At 37.3% G+C, this 22,875-nt stretch overlaps 2 protein-coding genes across 9 annotated transcripts in view; one reads left to right on the top strand and one right to left on the bottom strand.

The window, feature by feature from the left end:
* Positions 1-23: 23 nt before the first annotated feature.
* LOC100741164 (serine/threonine-protein phosphatase 6 catalytic subunit) lies at positions 24-4,065 on the top strand. The gene is made up of 7 exons (XM_003493736.4): positions 24-208; positions 353-448; positions 579-786; positions 918-997; positions 1,073-1,178; positions 1,246-1,407; positions 1,507-4,065. Exons 1-7 carry the CDS (start codon positions 140-142, stop codon positions 1,695-1,697), a joined length of 912 nt encoding a protein of 303 aa, XP_003493784.1. The 5' UTR covers positions 24-139; the 3' UTR covers positions 1,698-4,065.
* A 2,712-nt stretch (positions 4,066-6,777) lies between these two features.
* LOC100741042 (hormone receptor 4-like) overlaps positions 6,778-22,875 on the bottom strand; it is a 151,350-nt gene continuing 135,252 nt past the window's right edge. For 3 of the 8 annotated variants that reach the window (XM_033323897.1, XM_033323896.1, XM_033323894.1), the window contains 10 exons: positions 20,781-21,785; positions 20,066-20,612; positions 18,089-18,299; positions 17,429-17,782; positions 12,876-13,010; positions 12,458-12,721; positions 11,807-11,999; positions 11,654-11,659; positions 10,946-11,073; positions 6,778-10,656 (listed from right to left, as the gene is read on the bottom strand). In XM_033323897.1, the coding sequence (XP_033179788.1) occupies positions 10,576-10,656; positions 10,946-11,073; positions 11,654-11,659; positions 11,807-11,999; positions 12,458-12,721; positions 12,876-13,010; positions 17,429-17,782; positions 18,089-18,299; positions 20,066-20,612; positions 20,781-21,785 (2,924 nt within the window). In that variant the 3' untranslated portion in view covers positions 6,778-10,575. The remainder of the gene's footprint in view (positions 10,657-10,945; positions 11,074-11,653; positions 11,660-11,806; positions 12,000-12,457; positions 12,722-12,875; positions 13,011-17,428; positions 17,783-18,088; positions 18,300-20,065; positions 20,613-20,780; positions 21,786-22,875) is intronic. The other 5 variants (XM_033323898.1, XM_033323895.1, XR_004462740.1 and 2 more) reach the window with 4 other exon arrangements.

Below are 22,875 nucleotides of genomic sequence, written 5' to 3'. Positions count from 1 at the left end.
AAAATAAATAAGGATCGAAAGTTTAATTGAAATTAATCCGCTAAAACAATTCTTAAAAATATATAAATTAACTACAAATTCAGTGCACACATATGTAAGTGAGGGCGCGATCAGTATTTTTCTGCGATACGAGTCCAAAATGTCAGACATCGATAAATGGATGGAACTTGCAAAAGAGTGCAAGTATCTTCCTGAAAATGACCTTAAGGTAAATAATATGTGAAAGATATTAATAATAATACTACCAATTATGTTATATTTTGTTAACATATATAACAAGACCTTAAACATACACTCATAGGTTACTTGAATCTCCTATATGTCTCTTAACAATAAAATTAATTTTGTTCAGAAACTTTGTGACATGGTATGTGACATATTATTAGAGGAATCTAATATTCAACCAGTATCTACTCCGGTAACAGTATGTGGAGATATTCACGGCCAGGTAAACTTTACAGTTTTATTCTAACCTCAACATGATATCGATATCTTCAGAGATAACGATAACTATTTCAACGATAAAGGTATGATTCTTTTATATAAATCGGTTTTTATGATTGTTTATTTTCTTTTAGTTTTACGATCTAGAAGAATTATTTCGTAATGGAGGCGCTGTGCCAGAAACAAATTATATATTTATGGGAGATTTTGTAGATAGAGGGTATTATAGCGTAGAAACATTTACTCGCCTACTCACACTTAAAGCTAAATGGTCTGATAGAATAACATTACTTCGAGGAAATCACGAATCCAGACAAATCACTCATGTCTATGGTTTTTATGGTTAGTATATATTATGTTATAAAAATGTGATGTATTTATTGTAATACAACATCTAAAAGATTATTTGATAGTAACTCATTACTCTGCATGTTTGATAATTATGATAATTAGATCTATTATATTCTATGCAGATGAATGTCAAAACAAATATGGCAATGCGAATGCATGGAAATACTGTTGTAAGGTGTTCGACTTACTTGCAGTTGCTGCCGTTAGTATTTGTAAATAATAAATAAATTTAATATTGTGTTATGATGTTTAATAAAAACGTGGTATTTTTATTTAGTTAATTGATGAACAAGTACTTTGTGTACATGGTGGATTGTCTCCAGCCATTAAAACATTAGATCAAATTAGAACGATTGAAAGAAATCAAGAAATTCCGCATAAAGGTATTTTTACTGTTTTTTGATATGTTATGTTATATTATACTTGAATACATTTCGATTTCTGTTTTAGGTGCTTTTTGTGATTTGGTTTGGTCCGATCCAGAAGATGTTGAATCATGGACTATTAGTCCACGTGGAGCAGGTTGGTTATTTGGAAGTAAAGTAACATATGAATTTATGGAAATCAACGATCTTAAACTTATTTGTAGAGCTCATCAATTGGTTCATGAAGGTATATATTGTTACACAAATTATACATATTTATTTATGCGTAAAATGCACACAAAAGAACTTTATGATTATATTTCATATATTTCTGTCTTATTTACAGGTTATAGGTACATGTTTAATGATAAGCTTGTAACAGTATGGTCAGCTCCAAATTATTGTTATCGTTGTGGTAACGTAGCTAGTATTTTGCAGTTTACAACTGTCGATCAAAGAAACCCAGTGCTATTTCAGGCAGTGCCTGATTCTGAAAGAGTAATTCCACCTTTAACTATTACACCATACTTTTTGTGATCTAATCTAGTGTTCCATTTGTTTGGATGCAGAAAGGTGGTATCTGCGTCTAAACGTTACGGAATTACATGACTGTTTCTTCATGTTGACGGACACAGGCTGATACTTTGACGGAGCATCAAATTTTGAAGTATTATTTAGAATTTTAATTAAAAAAATTTTGTTTATGTTTTTATACTTAAATGTTATTTGGAGAACAGGATTGTCGTGTGATTGCTTATTCAAGGAATGATTTTACACAGTTTTTAGGAAATTTATCCATTTTTGTATATTAAGAAATTAACTTTTATATATAATTGCGCCTGCCATTGCATCAGCCTGATTCTCCTAGTTTGAAAAATGTTTCGCATTGAAATGTGAACACTATGGTCTAGACGCTTTTGCTGTCTACTGTGGACATTCTAGAGCATTCGTATCTCAGAGCAGTATTGTGAATGTACCGTTCTAAAGGCTAAGAGCTTTAAAATAAGTTATGAACACAAACAACAGCAGGTTCAGTAATGTATGAATGAATAAATGAGAAACCATTTAAACATTCCGAAGTGGGAGAGTCTCTGAGTATAGTGAATGCTTCATTGATATTATGATCGTTGTGCGTAGAATTCAGGTTTATTAAAGCGTGAGCATATATACTACTGTTAAGGTCTTCCTGAGTATGTAATTGATCTGTTTCTGATTTAGACATTGTGTACGCTGTGTGCAATTCTTTTTATTCTAGATGCGCAATCAGTGTTCTTAGCAACATAAAGTCGGCGGTTCTGCCGAGGTACAAATAGTATGTAGCAGTAGCCAAAGATTTCCTGCCCAGGTAAGGAAATTGAGTAGAAAAATTGTATTATATAATAGAAGTTTTCTTATTATTTTTATGCACATGACAATTTTATATTTCATTCTCTTTTTTCCTTTTACGGGCTCAAAATACTATTTGCAAAATATCTTAAAAAGTACTGAAATTTTTTCATAATATCGGCCTTTTTAACTATGTTCTACTTTTATGTGTACAGAGCAATAGTTTGAATATTATTATATTCTCAGAATCTTTGTACAGTTTTCACATTATATGCCAAATCGCTGTCGTACTGAATAATTATAATAGCTAGACTGTCATAAGTTCATTAATGTAGGGAGCAACTTTTAAGAACCAAGACCCTTAGCAATGTGCCTCTAAATTAATAAGCGTTTGTGTAATATAATGATACGATATTGATACATAATCAATGGAACGCACCGGCCATTGCGTATCATAAGCCTGAATTCTGACCATCGATTTACTAGCTCATGATATTCCCTAACCGATCACAGACCCGACAATTATGGCATTGGCATTGGCACTGGTTGTCAAGTTGAAACTACTCTATTTTGAGTTTTGTGATATAGTTCAAGCGAGGCATGTGAAAATTGCATCGATGTTTGTAACGATTTTCCATGTCGGATCGTTTGAAAATGTTTTGAAGACTTGTTATTTCAAAAAAAAAATGAAAAAAAAAATAAAAATAGTCAACTTTTGAACAGTGCCTTCAGAACTATAACACGACGGTCTACTAGAAGTAAATACTTTCTACTGACGGATAATCATAGACGAACTAGGACGGATCATATAAATAACAGAGAGCTTAACAAAGGCGTGTGTAAGGAATTCTCTTCACTTTTTTATATTCCAGAAAATATCATTAACAATTACTTTATCATATTTCGATCTTTATTATTATCTCGTAAGATATTTCGGCGTCCAATTCGATGATTGCTTTACACGATACTTTTTACATTTTACAATATTATCGATAAAAAATACGATTTATATATATATATATATATATATAATATATCCAGATTGTTACAATATGCAATTATACGATTTTACATTAATCACTGCTTTGTATTTACATTATTGATATTATATTAGATAGATCATTACACAAGGCAAGACACGGAGTTTACGTTACAAACTCGATCTGTCGGTTTTGCAGCCTCTATTATTATCGTAAAACGGTGGTGATGCGTGAGAATGCCTACGTAGTACGGGGATATCCTAGGAATCATAAAAGTATTAGCTTCTGTGTCTACTTAGGTATTCACAGCAGTCACCTTTGAAATGCCTCTGTCTGTGATCGCTTTAATCTTATCGAAGTGTCCAAGCGCTTGCGGCGATTTACATCGGTAAGCTCACAGGAATAAAGACAATGACATTAAATAATGAGACTACTTTAGCTTAATAAACGTTTTGTGCAGGAGCTTGAACACTGCGCATAATTCTTAAAGATCTCACAGGTAGACAACATTTTAACGATCATGTACCTTGAAAGTATAGATTTTGTTATGTTAATGTAATGAAACGTCTGTAATAAAAATGCGCAAAAATTGCAACTGACATTATCAATAATACTCCTGTTATTATTGTGATAAGTAAAGTACAAATATATACATATAACACGCATACACATATACGTATACATACATATATATACCGTGAAATGATAAAGGGAGAAACTATCGTATGTAGGTATGGGTATAGAATAATAAAGATATCACCAAATTTGTTCATCTTTAATTAGTTTATTTACTTGTAATAATATTATTTTCATCGTATATATAATAATTCTATTTATTCCTTACTATTTATATATAATAATATAGTGTATTTATGTTCATTATGTATAATATATTATCTACATTTATATAATCCCTATGAAAGGCATCTCCAAACAGACTTCAGATTTACTTTTTTTTTTAAAATATCTTATTTATTCATAAAAATACAGCAGGGGGTTTACGCGTCACCTGTGAAGTCTAGCCTGTTTTGCCCAGAACCGATAGCTTCCGATTTATTGGTCGGATGAACATCATTATATTATATCTTACAATACTTAATCCTTGCGGTAACAATGAATTTATTCTTATGATTATCAACTTCATCTATATACACATCTTTATGAAAACAAATGTGATAATTTTTTTGCCCGACTATAAATCTGCAAGCGCGTCCGTGTTATACTTCTCGTTGTACTTCGTCGTATTTCGTGTATAATCGCATTATTAATAATCATCATTTATCATTTGTTACTCAGAAAAATGATAACAGATTGAACGAATTTTAGAGCTCATTGCACGAAGGACGCAATGTAGTAAAAAAATGCAACGAATAAGCTAAATTGGTATTTAAAGAAATTGTTTGCTAACGGTAAAAAATAAAATATGTAAATTTTTGTATTAAACTTATTATACAAACATATTCTCTTTTACATCGACTAGAGTATTTAATTAAGTATTTGATTTTGACAAAAGATTATATGTAGATTTTCAGTCTGTTTAATTATGCATTATTCTTTAAGTATTTGCTTTTAAAAAGAAAAATTCCAACTACACATATAAATTCTATATTTGAGACAATAAGTAAAGTTCTTACCAAATTGTTAAATTGCATATTATAATAAAATGTCGATGTGCAACTATTTTGAACAATTCGTGCAAAAAATTGTAAAATGTAATGTGCATATAAAATACAAGAAATGCGTGAATGATATTTGAATCATTCCTAATAAAATAATATTCATTAAAAAAATACATTCATGCGCGATATAAAGCTCGAAATCGTTATCAAATCAGGTGTAAAAATTCGAAAAATGCTAGATGGAGCAATTTCGCGAATGTTTACGTTCATCAACGAGAAATTGTATTTCGCGCGCGAAAGTTGGTAAAAAAATGATTAGCAGCAGTATAGCATCCGGTTCCTGGCAAAGCAGCAATTCACACAGTGCCCAAATCTCAGTTACAAAAGGAATAGTCGAAGGTAAACGAGATGATAAAAATGTACTTCCTAAACGTAGGTAGAAATTGGTAACTTTGACTCACTCATTGAAAAAGTATTTCCTCTTGCCAGTCTGGCATTCGTGTTTTCTTTTTGCCCGTCGTTTTTGGGTTAACGTTTGCATTTCGCGCTTCTTTGCTTATACCGTGACAAGCAGCATACTTCAGTGTTAACCAATCCGTTCGAAGTAATGGTGCAGGTTTGAAAGTTTCGTCGTTTTAACAAGAAAATAACAAACTGACATTTTTAGGAGATCCAGAGATCAGTAAATTGAGGGCCAAGGGAAATATTTCGGTGAATGAAATATATAAGAACGTCTTAATCTGACAATATAAATATGAACGTTGTTTCAATATCACATCAATGCTTAACGATTTTGATGCCGTGGTTTGTAGCTCAAATGTACATTGTACATAGGCAAATTATATCAGATGTTATATATATTTCCCCATACATATATATAGCAATATATATATAATGTAATTATCATATATATATATTACATTATATATATATGGGACAATATATGTAACATCTGAAATAATTTGCCTATGACGATAATATATCGTAATATATATATATTTATATATATATTAGGGCGATGAATTATGACGATAATATATATTAATGATATATATATATATATATTAGCGTCATGATTCATCGTCCCAAAAGAAATACAAGTTTCTATTACCATCCCGACATTTGTGAACAGAGCATAGACAACTCGGCAAAACTCGGTGTCGCATACATATCCTGCATAGCATAATTTTAATCAGGCTCAATCGTACGGCTGGCATAGGATTAGAAACGCTGTTGCACCGCTTGACACTATATAAGAGCAGGTATAACACGGAATTATACAAAGAGACAGGACTAGTACTTTCAACGTAGTTATTATTAAACCTTTCGTACAATATGTACAAAGTTAAACCCACAAACGAGAGGCATATGTATTTTTTATATTTTTAAATTTCATCTTTTTTTCTTTTACTTTTGCTCAATAGACTCTCACTCGCACTTAAATATTAAAGGTTGGGCATGATAATACTCGCGGGTAGTATAATGCCCTAAGTCTTGCTGATCCAACGTATAGCTCTCCCGTAAGCAGCTGCTGTACTCCCAGACATCGGTGCACATTTCTTTTTATACAATATACATATTTATATTTATATTTATATTCATATTTATATTTATATTTATAATTTATATTTATATTTATATTTATATTTATATTTATATACTTATATTTATATTTATATACTTATATTTATATTTATATACTTATATATAATGTAATATAATAGACAGTCCAACTCGGTGCTTTTTTCTCTTAACGCGGCGTTCTTTTTTCCTCGCCGTTCTTTAACATCTGTTTCGATGCTGTATGTACATGCTAACAATAAATAGGAGGCGACAAGAAAAGAGTTCTCCGCGGGAAGTACATTATCTTTACTAGCTAACGGGAATAAAAAAAGGAAACAGAATTGGTTGATGGGCAGGGTTATAGGAACATAAGGGTGAACAGTCGTGGTTTGGTGGATCAACTCGAGGGAACGGGCAGGGAAGAGGAAGGAACGAGGAGCGTAAAAAATGTCTACGAAGGTAGGAGACAAAAGAAAGAGAGCAAAAGGAACAAATGTATCGGTCTAAATGCTAACACGATTGCTTCCTTTCTTCGTATTGCACTATACTAAACGGTAACTTCAAAGTAAATTTTCGCGCGTAAACGTGAGGAAATTACGAGCGATTTATGTTTTCGAAGAAAAAGTAAAAGAAAAAAGAAATACGCGTTAGCCAATATCATGTCAAATATTCTCTTAACGTAATTTAGCGAGCTTGTTTTCTTTTTCTCTTCGTTCTTCTATCTTGCTTGTTTTTTTTCTTTCTATTACTCGCGGTTGCGACCTTATCGACCGTCCAATTGAACACAGAACAAGTGTACGATGATGTCCGGGGAATACAGGAACCGTTACCCCCAGTTCCTTAACCGCAAATAATATACATTGTTTACCGTATGAAGTATCCCATCATTAGTTAAGTCTTATAGTATGGACAAGTATCCCTAGGCTAGTAGGCCCAAGGTCTGTGTGTATAGTTCTCGTGTTGATTTTTTTTTTTTCGTACATGCGCTCGCGATCACGAGTCCGGCGAAATTGTCTCAAGATGTGGAAAAGGCATCAAGGTTGACGAAAGTAGAGAAAGTTCACCGCGAAAGCTTCGGTGGAATTTGCTTTGAGCAGAATATTCGCTTTGTAATTTGTAGTGTAGGAAAATAAGAGGAAGAGAAAATTAAGGATCAGGGAATGAAGATAAATGCAACACGACCGAAGGCATCCAAAGACACGACAACGGACCTTCGGGATCAAAGAAAGGGGAATTCGATTTCATCGTACTCGTGATCGTGTGCGTAGCGGTAATTAGCGCGTGTTTACAATAACTTCTATGGAGGCAAGATGAAACAATCACGTTGTGATAGAACATGCGCTAATTAATCATTACATGCGTATACAAGGAGCATTATTCATCATTTTTTCTTTTTCTTTTCCAAGACACGAACAAGACGTTTCGACTGGCGTCAGCCACCGGTTTGTTTCCTATCGTTATTTCCATTTTCTACAACTGGTTTTGCTATCTTAAATAATTGAGCCAATCTGAAGAACCAGGTATTTCTGAGTCACAAGGAAACCGAATATCACACGTGTCCGCGACACATAAATATGTATTATACATATGTATATGCATATGTATATCTACATTTGCCAAAGTGGGGAACAATTTTCCATAAATCCGATAAAAGCTCACGCGAGAAGAAAAAGGTATACTCGAACTTTTATTACTCTATTACCTTTTTTTGTTTGCTACGAATATAAGCTTCCTCGTAATAAAGAAATACCAAGTCCTTTGCTAGTCACATTTTCCATTCGTTTATGCATTTTACCTTCTCTTTTTCTCCTTTTTCTTTCTTGTATATAATACTATGAAATTATCGCAGTCATTTTAACGAGGAATTATAAAAAACAATCTTTTGTCACGAATCAATGGGGAACGCTTGGTAACAAGAAACGAAGCGCGCGCGCTCACGCGCACAGGTTCGAACGATCAGATCCTTGCAAGGATTTTCAATAGAAAAAATATCACTTCGATATACGGCAGGCTACGAATTCATTAGAACTATATAAAAAACGTTTAAAAAGTTTGTCTTACGTATCGAAAATCAGTATCAGTTCGAAGAACATCCGTTACAAAAATTTTGCAAAATATTTGCAAGTCATCGAATCGAACTTTATTTAAAAGTCGTCGAGAATCTCGCGGAAGCGTCTCGTTTGTGAGAAGAATTTCGTCTACGCGACACTTCCCTCTTTTCGTAAGCTCTAGAATCGCGTGATCTCGTGATCCGAGAAAAGTGGAGGATCGGATCGTTCGAAGGACGAGTCAAAAATCGACCGGTGAATGATGCACGATATTACACGCGTAAAGATTTACGTCGATGACGATAAAATGTAAATTAACAAAACTGTGAATATATATATATGTATATATGTATATATAATATAGTCTTCTGTGTTGCGCGCTTGGACCATGATTCGGAGCGGTGAATGACGACAAGAACGACAATAACAACGAGGACGATTTACGAGTCAATAAGTCTGTAGTCTAGAGTCTAGCCAGATTTCCATCCAAATGTGTTCAACGTCGGGAATATTTTCCTTCGTATAATTGAAGGGTACCATTGAGTAGACGTCAAATTTGTCTCTGCATCACTTTATGCAAATGACATCAGTTTTTCTGTTTTTCGATTCAACAGTTACGAAAAAATCGTCATCGTTTTTACAAACATCCATTCAGCCAGTCCTTGTTCTAGTAATGACGACGGCCGTGTTCCCTGTATCTTCTCTTGATTAGAATGATAATTGAAATATCACACTTACGTCTGCAACGTCGTTTAGTTTAAGGGTAGGATCACATGGATACATAGACGAGAGTATTTAAGTATTTATAGGCGTTTAGAGTTATTTTGTTATCGAGAATGCGTACTCGTTTGACTGTGATATTGTAATTATTATGCTCGCGTGTAAAGATACATAGATACGCGGCGATCGATTCGTTCACTGATCGATTGTTTTGCGTTTGTGCTGTTGCTGGTGACTTGTCGTCGATTATCATCATCACCATTATCATCGTCATCATCATCATCGTTATTATTATGATCACCATTATCATCAACATCGGTCGATTGATCTTTCGGTCGTTTTAATGGTAGTCTGCTATTTAGTTTGATAGTGGTGGAGAGTAATAGTAACAGTAGCAGTAGTAGTAGCAGCAATAGTAGTAGGTGGTAGTAGGTGGCCTACAGTGAGCGTACGTAACGAGAGTTTTATTATCGATCGGATTATGCAACGTGAACACACAATGACGTAGTTGCGCGGTACTGCGTACAGAAATATATTATTATAGTCTTTCAGTTTCGATAAAAAAGTTCAGTTCCCTCCTCGATTGATTTCCCATCTCGAGGTGGCGCGCTTCCTCACTCTCCCTCTCTTTCTCTCCCGCTCTTTCGCTCTCTTTCGAACTCATTTTATTCTTTCATTAATTTGCTTTTTTTATTTCTTATCTAAAACACACTCTCTCTCTCTCTCTCTCCTCCTCCGTATCCTTTGCGTCTCTTTTTTTTCAAATCTTCTCGTTTTTCTGTAGTTTTTGTTCTTTCTTGTTTTTTTCCTTCTAACGCTTTTGTCTGTTTTATCACGCTTTTCGCAGGTTCCTCGTTCTCTTCTCGACTTTCTTCGTTTTGTACAACGCAACGAACACACAGATTTATATTATTTATATTATTTATATATATACTTTTTTTTATATAATTATTATACACACGCAAACAAAGCCTTTCCCTTTTCCCTTTTCCTATAAGTCTCTCCCGTTTGCTTTTGTTTGTTTGTTCGATTCTATTTTCATATATATACATATATACATACAATATAATCTTTCGCGTGTATATATATGTATATATTTATATGTATAGTATGTATATAGGTATTCAGCTTCGTTTATCGTCAGTTTGTTTTTTATTTACTATCTTTGAATTGTTGAGTTCAATAGGAAAGGAACGTAGAACATTTTACTCTCAAGTAGAAGAGCTGCCGCTGATTGTACCTGGAATGCAGGAAGAAAACAGGATCGACTTAGATTGTAGGTACTGTTTTAACTCGTCTCTCACGAAAACATTTATAAATACGATCGTACTATCATGGATACTCTATTGCTTGAATCTTTCTCTATCATCGATCATAAAAATTGTGCATATTTTCATATTTCTATTTATTTACTTCTTTTATCTACTTTATTCTATTTCTTTTTGTTCTTCTGTACTTTACGCTACACACCCATCTGGTCAAGTGAAAATCTAAACGATTCTAGGGGAAATTTTTTATGGCTGACTTACTTCGGGCAATCTGACGAGAAGATCATGAAATCGATTCGGCTGTTGAGGCGCGCTGTGTTCGACAAAACTCCGTAGACAGCTCATGTACCGTTCTTGTAGATGTTCTAATTCCATAGTACCTCCACGTGCTAAGAGAGGACAAATACAAGAGAAATAATCGTGAACATGTGCTGATAGCGATTTATATAGGGTGATAAAAACAAAGGTTCAGAAGTCTAATGGATGGATAGATTTACTAAACGTAAGGAAAGTTTTCGAAAGATTCTCAAAGATTGTATATTCACTTTTCGATTCGTTTATTAAGATTTTCTTTCTTCATTTGCTGAGCACTATTATATTTTTATCTTTGAAGTTCTGAATTTTATTTTTCACTATAATTATAACTATTCGATCGTTAGTAAATTTTAATTCCTTCAGTAATTCGCGATGTCTTTCTAAGATTTATTCGACGATTATCAATCCTTCCTTGAGTATCATTTTGCTTTCAAATTTGTTGAGAATATATCAAGTAATATAAAGAATATAAATATATCGTTACTTATGTTCAGATGGTTGGTAAATGTATTCCGTATGGAGAATGCAGGTACTTTTCTTTCGATTTGAAACTGTTCGAATAATTACGAGCTGTACTCTATACATATGGCATGTAAAGCAAATGAAAAATATGCAAAAATTAGCATCCTATACCGTGTTTACACGCAAACTTACATTTTGCTTCGCCAATTGCAGCATTAGCAAAAAGGATGCATTTCTTTATATCTTAAGTATCTCGATAAAATAAAAAAGAAAAGAAGAAAAGAAAAAACAGGCATGTACGGTATTTGTGCATTTTTAAATGATTTATCTGATAAGAATACTTACCTTGCGAGAGCATGGTGATTACTTTCAGGCAGACGTATTCTTCCATTCGTAATCTCACCCTCCTGAACATTAATGTGACGTATGTAATTTTTTCCACCATGAGCCCTACGTCTTGCTGTAATTGGTCCATGGTTATCGGTCGGCCCATCATGTTCGTTAGGCACGTTTGCAACGTATACATGTTGTTTGAAACCTGTGCACGAATACATTTATTTAATCTAATTCAAACGATACACGTTTGATTAATACAGTGTCACAATTCCTTTTTATATTTTTCAAAGTAGAAAGTTTCTTCGTTTCTCAAATAAATCTTCCTATGATCTCCTCGTGTTTAAATATAGAAAGTACTGCTTGAATTCACGAATGTCCGTACAGAACCATATCTGTCTGGCTAAGATTTATGCAACCAATTACGATTCTATTAAGGATCGTATTTATCCGATACTATTTGCAATAAAAAGCGTACTCTACATTACTCTTTGAACAGAAATGCCCGACCCGTGGGCTACAGGTGTGTACTATCGGTTCACGTCATGAAATAAATCTGCTGTACTGTATTCGTTGGTTAAAGTGAAAGTTCTTTATCTGTGGATCTCTGCTAAATCGAGGAGTAGTAGATTTAAATGCAACGAAGGATAGAAAAGTAATTACTTCTTGCATAAAATCCGCTCCCATCACGTCGCTTCCGACGTTGGAGAACTTGTGCTGACCATGTATCGCTTGATAAGCGGAAGTGGTCAGCACCAGGATCTCATGCCACTTGTGGGTGAGCAACGTCGTGTGAACTTCGACCGGTAGCTCAAGGTAAAACGGTAACCTTTTGGTCCACTGTACCAACTTGTACACTATGCTGTCCCCTATCTGACACAGCTTGTCGCTTAAGTTTGATTTATGGTCCAGTAGCTCGTCCAAGTTCTGGAATATAAAAAAGGAGGTACACGTGCGAACAGAGACACACCGTTTGTGTTGAAATTTTATTCGTTCGAATAGGAAAAGTATAGAACCCTAGAGAATGTGCAGCACGAATGGTAATGGAACAGTTTAAAAACTATGAAGTAGATGAACGCACCCTTAACGTGGCAATGTCTTGGAACTCGTCGCAATCTATTAGAGACTGGATCATAGCAACGGTTGCATCGAAAGGAAAAGACCGATCCCTCGAACTGCTTACTGTGTTGTCTAACCTCTGCCTTAAGTGTACCACCTTAAACACAAAAAATTTTTCTCTTAAACTATTTGAATTTGTTAAAATTTATCGTTTCTGAGTGTTATACTGCTACTACTCCGGCATGACGATTTATGGGAGGATTAAGGAATATAGGATTATGTAGGACTTATCACATAACTTGAAAACTAATTATATATGTACAAATCTGAAGATTATTAGATAGATGAAATTTAAAAAATACGATTAATTTTCAATTTCTTAATGGAGTTTGTTAATCATTTATTTCGATGCTCGTACAAAAGATGCTAACGTTTAAAGCACTCTCGTATAAAAATTACAATTATTTTTACGCTGATTGCAAGAAATGTATTTGTTACTGCGAGAAATTGAGCGAATGACTTAAAATTTTAGGAACTCCAATCGTTAATGGATTGTTAATTGAACTAACGACAAAAAATAATATAAAAAACCAAAAACAGATTTAGATATGAAATGTGCCGCTTTTGTATTGAATTTTTCAATTCCATATACATATGTATGTACTATCTTACATCGTACACATACTTTATTCCGAGCGTATCGGTTGGAACCAGTGGAAATAAAGTTGCTGAATATTCCGATATATCCAGTGTCGAGATGGCAGGATCTACGATGGTCGCACTTTGATAATTTCAATCTGTCAGTGGACGAATCGTGGGGTCGTGCTTTCTACGTAAATCTGATCTGGCCTTTCATTGACCTTTCGATTCTCGAGATCGGTATTTCTGAAGTATATACGGTTAGGGAGAGCAGTCTGAGGTCCCCGGTGACACTTTCGGAGAAAGCTGCGATCCCCGTTTTTGCTCGGCTTTATCTTTAAGTTACGTGCATATTGACGAACGTCACGCAGCCGTGGGACACGCGTTCTCGTTGCTGACGGCGATCTCGCGGTGGAGATGGAGGGACGAAGGTGTTGGAGGAGGAAGAGAAGGAGGTAGGGTGAGGTCAGTGTCCCTTGTGCAGACTTTCACGAGTTACGAAACCGGCGCGCGGCGGAGAACTGCCCGTCCTTGGCACCGGCTGTCGCTGATTTTCTATTGTCCCTACCTTCGAGTCGTCGTCATCTTGATGCGATGTCGATAACGACTGACGCCTCTCCTTCGATGTATACATATTATATACGCGTAATCCTTACCAAACATCGTGAATTCCGTTTTTTATTCGTTTCGCGACTATTTCGCAATCGCGCGTTAGCGATCTGACACGATCAAATAATTCTATCATTTGTTTATAGGTAAGTTTTGTGAAGTTGTGAGACTAATCAACTGTAATTGGTGATATTAAGGCGGGATCCTGTTGCAATTAAGGAACATGAATATTCGTCCGTTGACCATTTCAAAGTCAGAAGATATCCACCGTATCGCACAAATGATCATGACAGTATGTAGTGGCAATTTTCTAGGACGGTGAATTCATCCTTCTTACAAATTCTACTTCTCGCAATCAGAAGCTTCTAGAAAAAGCTCTGGTAAACTCCATGGACAATATCGTTCTCGCACTGTCGCATTTCTTGGCAAAGATCTGGAATCTTGTTTCTGGAGAAACACGTTAATCCGAATCTTTATGCATCTCGAAACTCTCCATTCTTCCAACGCGGGAGGAGAACTTTTGAAATTCATGAGAATCCATACGCTGCATCGTGGCGAGTGTGCAACGATTCGCCTGGAGATGGAAAGTGACCTCCTTAATCGTATTCCATCCACAAGGCAATATTTATCCGGTTCGGGAGTCATCGATTTCACTTTTGGCAATGGCCTCTACCGGACTTACTGTTCCCGGTAATTCTTCTCGTTGTTTGCATACCTCACCTGGTCTGTAAACGTAACACAGCGTCATTCGAATATTCTCGATAGTTGATTGCGCACCAAGCTACGTTACGTATGTATGTATTATACTCTTGTCGCATAAATGGTCCCCGACAACGTTCGTCAACGCGTGAGCTTTCATGCGACGAATTAAAACGATCTGATTATCACGGTTCGTTTCGATGCTGTATATTACGCGAACGGCACAGAATATTGATAAGCATCCACGATCCACCGTTACAATCGCGTCATTTCAATGAAGTTCGATCATTACTGACCAACGATGAGTCGCGCAGTTCTACTTCGAACGAGCGTTCATCATCTAGAGGATTAATTTCGGTTGCGAAGGTTTAGCTCGTCGAACCACGCGAAATGGTTGGTGCAGCTCGAACCTCTAATAGGAAACACTTTCACGACGTAAAAGATAGTACTATGTTTAGACGAGCACGAAAAGGCATGTGAGACGGCGACGACCAACCAAGTACTCGGCTTGCTGGTATCTATCGGCTTTCGTAATGTGGGAAACCTTGAGGCTTGCGCAAGCAAAGTCGTAAGAAAGTGAAATTGCAATATGGAGTTCATTCATTTCAGGATCGTTCTCGAAAATGGTCGAAATCCGTCGAAATCCGTCGAATTGATTAATTTTTCCCACTTGCTTGTTCCTCTGCTTATTTTATTATTCGTGCTTTCCAGCGTTCTTTTTTACATTTTTTCATATCTTTTATCGTTAACTTGACGTATCGAGATGTCAGCTCTTGATTATTTCATATGTTTAAGGTTTCTTAACCAGATACATTTTTATAAGATTGATCATTTTTAATCAATTCCCGACAATTTCAAAGATCAGGAAAATAGAATGATCGTCACGCAAACGTAAAACATGCAACATAATCTATATTTTTTAGCGTTTCTTTGTAACTTGTCACTATTTTCTCAATTTTTTCTTCGAAACAGCAAAACACTATTTCAATTTCTCGCAATAATAAATATATTTCTTTGCGTAAAATTGATCAATTGATCGGAAAATGGACACACCTCACGTATATTATACACCGATTTCTGGGTTTTTGTATTATTAACTAGCTCACTTGTTCTAACGTCTTCCCATTACCTTTTAGACTGTATCATATAGTCTCGTAAACAGAAAAATTGTAAATGACGCATATCTATATTTAATTTCCTTTGAAAATTTGTTACAAGATTGTTAATGGTTTTTTCGATCATTAAAATGTGGCGAAAGCGAAGAGGAACAAATATTTAACCATACTATTCGCGATAATTCTGTAATCGTTCACATATTTATTTCCTGTATGACTTTAGCCTCAATCCAGGAGCCGTGTAGTCATTGCGCAGAATTCATCGACTGACTAACGTTCCTCGAATGATTGTTTTAAACGCGCACATAGCGGCCTCCTCACGATCTCGAAACCAAAGTTACTGATGCCGTAACCTAGCCAATACCATTTTTGCGCGATCTCGTGATTCATTGCTGGATTCATTTCTGGAGGAAAGGTCGCGAGGATTTGAAATTTCACCGTTGTTTCCGATATGTGGAAGATCGAGTTGATCCGATTAATACGATATCATCGTATTTTCCTGGTGTTTAATCGCGTTGAAACCGATCGAGAACGTGCTGAATTGGATGAAAGAAATCCCCATGAGCGAGAAAGATCGCGTTGGCGCATGTGATCCGATCGCGTGCAGCTGCTTCGAAAGTGAAAGTGAAGATACCTTCAGGACGTTCTCATCAACGGTGCATTCTCTCGACGAAGATCAACTTTTGTCGACCCGTGCTCGATTTCTAACGAGCCGTCTCGAATAAATCATTCGAAATCGTGTTACGGTTGCACGGACGACGTTGATCTATACGCGTTCGCGGAGTGTTCGTTAAGACGCGAACAGAGGAAAAAACATTTCACACGTATATGTTGGTTGGTTTGTTAGATAATCGATCTAATGGAGAGCTGATAGAGAAATCCCATGGAATCTTTCTTAGACGTTATATCTAGCGCGCTTCCATGAGTTATCATGCAGAAAGATCGCGTGGAATCGAATACGTTGCGTCACGTTGCTTACGAAGAGATGTTCAAAGGAACAGGGAAAGAAGTGGAAGTTATCGTGCTGGGTGGACGCTTAACCTTTTTCGCTGCCTTCCTGTTGTTAACAAATTTCTCAGCTTTGGTGAAAACACGAGAGAGTGAAAAAGAAGAACATTATGCTTATGTATTAATCAATATTTCTCAATATTTTTCAATTTCATAAGATTAATAGATAACTTTTAAGTTGAATTTTACGACAGAGCTTTTCTTAAAACATTAATAGCCTTCTGATTTATTAAAACGGGAGCAGTTGGGTCATAAAAATTCAAATATTACAGTAGAGAATTCTGTTTTCCCGTGCTTTCGCTCATTGTTGCCGATTTAATCCGTATCTAGAGTCTACAAAACATTATCTGCCAATGGAATGTCGTTCATGCGTCATTGGACAAGATAGCTACTACATATCTCTTCGCTAGATCGTGAGGACCTTCGTTTAAAAGTTAGGGATTATAGTAAAAAATCAAGGCGGAAGAAGAACGGTGTAAAAGTGCAGAACATGACGTGAACTCACTTCGGAGGGGTTGGTGAGCGCTGTCTTCAGGATCGTCCCATTAACAAGGTGTCCCGAATGCGCGGGGTGACTTGAGTGACTGGTGGTAGATTGCGAGTTGAGCGGGTCGCCCGACGAAATCTTGTGATGATGAAGAAAACCACCAGCTAGCTGGACATGTTGCTGTTGGCTGTGGTGAGCGACTGCGGCTACAGCCATGTGTTTGTCAAGCATCGTCGAACCCATGGTGCTTTTGCTACCACCAAGGGATCCCGACCCGTTAACACCGCCAACATTACCGCCGCTACTTATGCCACCCATGCTTCCGCCCACTCCACTTGTTTTGTTACTTTTCTTGTGCTTTTTGTACTTCACCTATGGAAGGAAAGAGGGCGGAATAAAATTAATCATTTACCTTGGAAAACAATACAACGATCGACATGTAATTGTTGAGTGCGTGAATATATCTTTAAGGATCAGTTTCTCATTCTTGTATTCACATGTACATCAACAACAAAACGTTAGGGAGCTAACAAAAAGTTAGGGAGCATTAGTGTTTTTAAAAACCTTTCGTATGTTTTTCGCTCTTGAAAAGATAATTTTATTGAATAATGTTTTAATTATTTGATATCTTTATTTTATGGTGTTAATAATTATCGAAGATATCAAGTTAATACTAACCTTGTAAAGGTTATATACAGCACCAGAATTTCTTCCTCCAGGCATTCGATCTTCTCGAACGGCCTGAAGGACCATACCCTGTTCAATGCACTTTTTGAAACGACAGTACTGACACCTGTTTCTTTGGGCCTTCGTAATTTCGCAACCACCTTCTGCCACGCACGTGTACACTCGCCTATTTTGTACAGTTCTTTTGAAGAAACCCTTACACCTGCACACACATAATTTCATGCTCTTTCACATTGCACATTCATAAGAAGATTTCATAAGAACTTTCCAGAGATTTCAGTATAAGAACTTATGTTTACTATAACAAATTATTGTTATCCGTGGTTCAGTACGTTGTAAACGAATTAGACGATAGAAATCTGCTCTATTTTCAAGATGTAGATTATATCGTGATTATCTTCAGTGAAACATTATGTACAACTTCATAAAACAAGGCTGACATTACAGTATTGAATTCATTTTTGGCGATACAGGTTCGTTTATTTCAAATCTTTTTACGTAGCTTATTATTAAAAATAAATACTTGTCCTGTTCCAAACAGTCATATTCTTTTTTGAAACACGGATCTTTTAATTAGCGTGAAGTGTAGAGCAGACAGAGTGGAAGGCATTTTACAATTAGTCATCAAGGATTTTCTATCCAAAGAATAAAGTTCCAAAGTTTTCCTTGCTTCTCAGGAGAGGATCTCGATTCTAGAAACCGATTAAAGATTCATACTTGGAGAATTATAGCTACACTGGGATGCGCAGAGAAATTGGTCGTCGACTTTTCTCAACTAATTTGTCGGATTTGTCGGATATGGCGATAGACATTGAATGCACAGGCATGAAAGCAAGTAACGATACCCTGTACTACCTTAGGGATTAATCAACCGCATTGCAGGATATATTAGAATGGGTAGTACCTTGAAGCCTTGAGGTGCACTTGAAGAGACCGAGTGTCGTCGTATCACGAAAGGAGAAATAATGAAAAACTTGGTGATATAATATTTACAGGAGGATATCTATCTATATACATTATTGAAGCGTAACATGGTAACCTCGCAGATTCTGGAAACAATATATTTCTCTGTTCTCAACGTTGAAACGTAGGTAGTATTTAGCATCATCTAAAGGTCAGAGTTCGCCGCGAGGTATCGTGATTAGTGTAGTCTTAACTTTCCGTACATAGCTTCGCTCGATTATCTGTAATTAAGCGGATCGTCCGAATCTTTGACTCGTAACGCGTCGCCGCTATGGCATTCCAGACCAAGCTGTTCGAGATATACAACGGGATCAGTTTTTCAGACGACTAATTTGATTATCACACTTCGACCTCATCGTGCTTGAGTGCATCGCCAGCGATATCTCGAAGAATTTACTCGTTGTTTCTAGTCTCTTTCACGAGACTATCTTTGTTCTCTATTTACGAAATAGCGAAACAAAGATATTTTTGGAACTTTTTGGTATTAATACATGTACAAGTAATACACGTTGTTCTTAATATTTTTAACAATGAGAGAAGATATATTTGCACTTTAAATTCTGTTTTATAATTTACTGTTCGTTGATACATTTGACAGATTTTATAAGCAACTTTTTTTTTAATTAATAACTTATTCGAGTTTCCAATAAATTGAACGATTAAAAGAACTTTATCTCTGTATATCATCTCTATATACTATGAATACAATTCTACCGAATTTGATTTCATTCCTCGTATTTGCAAGTTGATTTATTTTCCATTAAGATAACCATATTTAGATAATTTCTACTTGTCAAAAGATTCTCTAAGTCGTAAGTAATCAATTTCCATCGATATTTTCAAATCGATTCGAGTTTTCTAAATGATTTCGAAAAAAATTAACATGTGCCAAGCAAACAAGTATCATCGTCCAGAAACCATTAAACGCTAATTGTCTGCTACGAATAGTTGTTACTCTATTATTTAATGCACTGTTAAAAGAGAGAAGAACGTTACACCACTCACCCTTCACACGTGATGATGCCGTAGTGCAAACCAGTAGCCTTGTCCTCGCAAATCATACATATCATAGGTGTTTCGTCTTCCTCGTGTTCTTGAGGTGGCATCGGTGGTGCAGGTGGAGCGACTGATATCGACTGCGATGCCGTCTCGGACTTGACGACTCCTCCGTTTCTCTCCCACGTTTGACCGGACCCGGAAGCCGTCAAGTTGAGCGCTTGCATCTGTTGCGCGGCCGGTAATTGTGTCATATCGCCAGCCCATAACCTCTCCATATTGAGTGGTGGACCGGAAGAATAGGAAACGGAGGATGGTTTGCCCCTGGACTCCTGTCCGAGATTTAAAAGTAGCTGGGCAGCCGACTCTTCCGAGGAGGAACAGGATGCCGCCGCGGCCGTTGCCGTCCACGAAGCCGCTGGCGGTGGTACGGGGTCCAATGGTGGCGCGGACCATATCATCGTCCGAACGCCACCGATTTCACCCATGATCACAGTGGGAGGTGGTCTTGGGGGCGCTGGCGTGGGCCTTTGTGCCGGTGGTTTCATCGTTTCGCCTGAAATAAAATATGTCGTATTACGATTAAAATCTTATTCTGAATTTCTACTCCATCAACTGAGCAAGATTGAATGAGGTGCTACGTTAATAGAACGTGCTTAATGTATTAGACTCGGATTAAATGACAAGTAAGAATATCTATCGTTATGACTGACTTCTGACTTACACGAGGAAGCTGTACTAGTTGCCCCCGTGCTCGTGGAAGTTGCCCCATTCCCGCTACTCCCAGTACTGCTGCTCAAATTTGTACTGCTACTAGTGGATGCAACTGCAGCGTTCTGTCCATAGTTAACAGCGCTGCTGATGACCCCGTTCAATAGCCTTTGCGTAGCGAACCCCTGTATACCGTTGTTTTGTGACCAAAATTGATGGTGAGCTAGAAGGTGAGGTGGCACCGAGGGCACTCGGGGTCTCAGCGGTGTTGGCTGTGTTTGCGGTTGCTGTTGTTGAGTAGCGTGTGTCGCGCTCGCGCTAGGACTCATACTCTGGCTAGGGCTGTATTGAGAAGACGGGCTGCTCCGGTGACTAGGTTGACTGGAAGTCTCCGAACGACCACCACCGCCGCTACCACCGCCACCTCCTCCGTCAAAAACCGAGTTATCGGACTCCTCCTTGGTCTGCGCCGACGATAAGTCACCCTTGTCGGGACTGTCGCTCCTTGAAGTCGCTTCTTGAGGCATGGGAGTCGTGGAGACCGCTTGCATCGGCGAATAAGGCGACAACCTGGTTGGTACGGGTGTACCGGAACGTTGTTGTTGATGCTGTTGCTGTTGTTGTTGCTGTTGTTGCTGCTGTTGCTGGTGATAGTGCTGCTGCTGCTGTTGCTGCTGTTCCTCGACGACTCTGTAGCCCACCATCGAAGTGGCATCAGGGAAGACTGAATCGGGTGACGCACGGTCCGAACAGGTTGTATCACGAGCTTCCAAGCCAGTTGCCGCCCCGCTTCCACGAAGAGGATCTCGCGGTGTCCCCGGACTCGGGATGCCTAGCAGATACTCGCTTTTGACTTTGACCACGGGGCAGCCCGGCGAGCTCGGCATGTTAGCCTCCGGCGACAGGGTCGAGGTGTCTGCCATGCTCTCCCCTGGAGCAGGAAAGTTTATGGGTGAAGGAGCGTCCGCCGGCTGGATCCCGAGCGGCGAGCCTGCTGATCCAAGGGATACCGGGGAGTCTGAGAAATAAGGCGTTGGTCTCACGTTTATACTCGATGGAACATTTGGCACACGTTTACCTTGGGAAGGCCGCGATTACGGACGTGGATGAAGCGTGATTAGTCTTGACACGTGTACGCATGATTATGGACTGCCATTTCGGTCGTGATGATCATGGCGATGATGGCGATGAAGGACGATTTTCTGACCGAAATTTCATTAACGAACGAATTTTACGATCTTTGAACGAATTAACTGGAAACGCATCAATGACGGCGATGCAATTTAAGAAAATCGAAATTGAACATTGAGATTCTTGGATGGAGTTATATTAACGGTAATCGTGCGAAATATTTTGCGATAACGTGAAAGGAAATATTTGCCTGTTAACAGGATGAAAATCGACGATGCTTGGCTATGCAAACTTAATTTGCAAGTGTTCTAAGCGCAAATCGTTGAACGAGAGATTCAGCTCCATCGCTGCAAGTAATCTCTACATCTATCTGATGTTGGCCTAATAGAGATGAACACGTTGCTGCATTTTGTTTTGACACTTCGTAACGTAACGCGTAACGTATTGATCATTACTATTCTTGCATGGTTAAGCAACCGCGTTTCACCGAGCATTAATAACAATTATTGCTGTTAGACGATTCCGTCGCTTTCACGCGCGATTCGCACGAGATTATAAAAGTTATGCGAGATGCGGTTCTTCTTTGTTCATTGGTTAAACTATGTGGTTCAACGATCGCGTAACCGTCTCGAACTCCGATGTTTCGCGTTAATAGGTTTGGTTTTGGTGTTCTAGGAGATATGAAAATGTTATTAATCATCGCGCATAAGCATGCCTGGTGGTCTATTACGAAGATTAATAGCACTTATCGCGATAGCCTGCCAATCCGAGGTTTTATAACGTTGACAGACGAGTTTCAAAAGAACCATGTCATAGTTTGTTGCTCGTACCCATCTGTTTAAAAATCAAACCGAACACCTTCAACTTTTATCGTATTGCTCTTTCCGATGTCGATGTTTGACATATTAACTGACCGAATTACGGTCGAATGACGGAATTACGGTATTATATTGGCAGAAAAGGAATACCATGCTTTA

This window comes from Bombus impatiens, unplaced genomic scaffold (genome assembly GCF_000188095.3).
Source record: "Bombus impatiens unplaced genomic scaffold, BIMP_2.2 scf_1283, whole genome shotgun sequence".
Lineage (NCBI taxonomy): Eukaryota > Metazoa > Arthropoda > Insecta > Hymenoptera > Apidae > Bombus > Bombus impatiens.
This window is presented reverse-complemented; position numbering and strand designations above follow the sequence as displayed.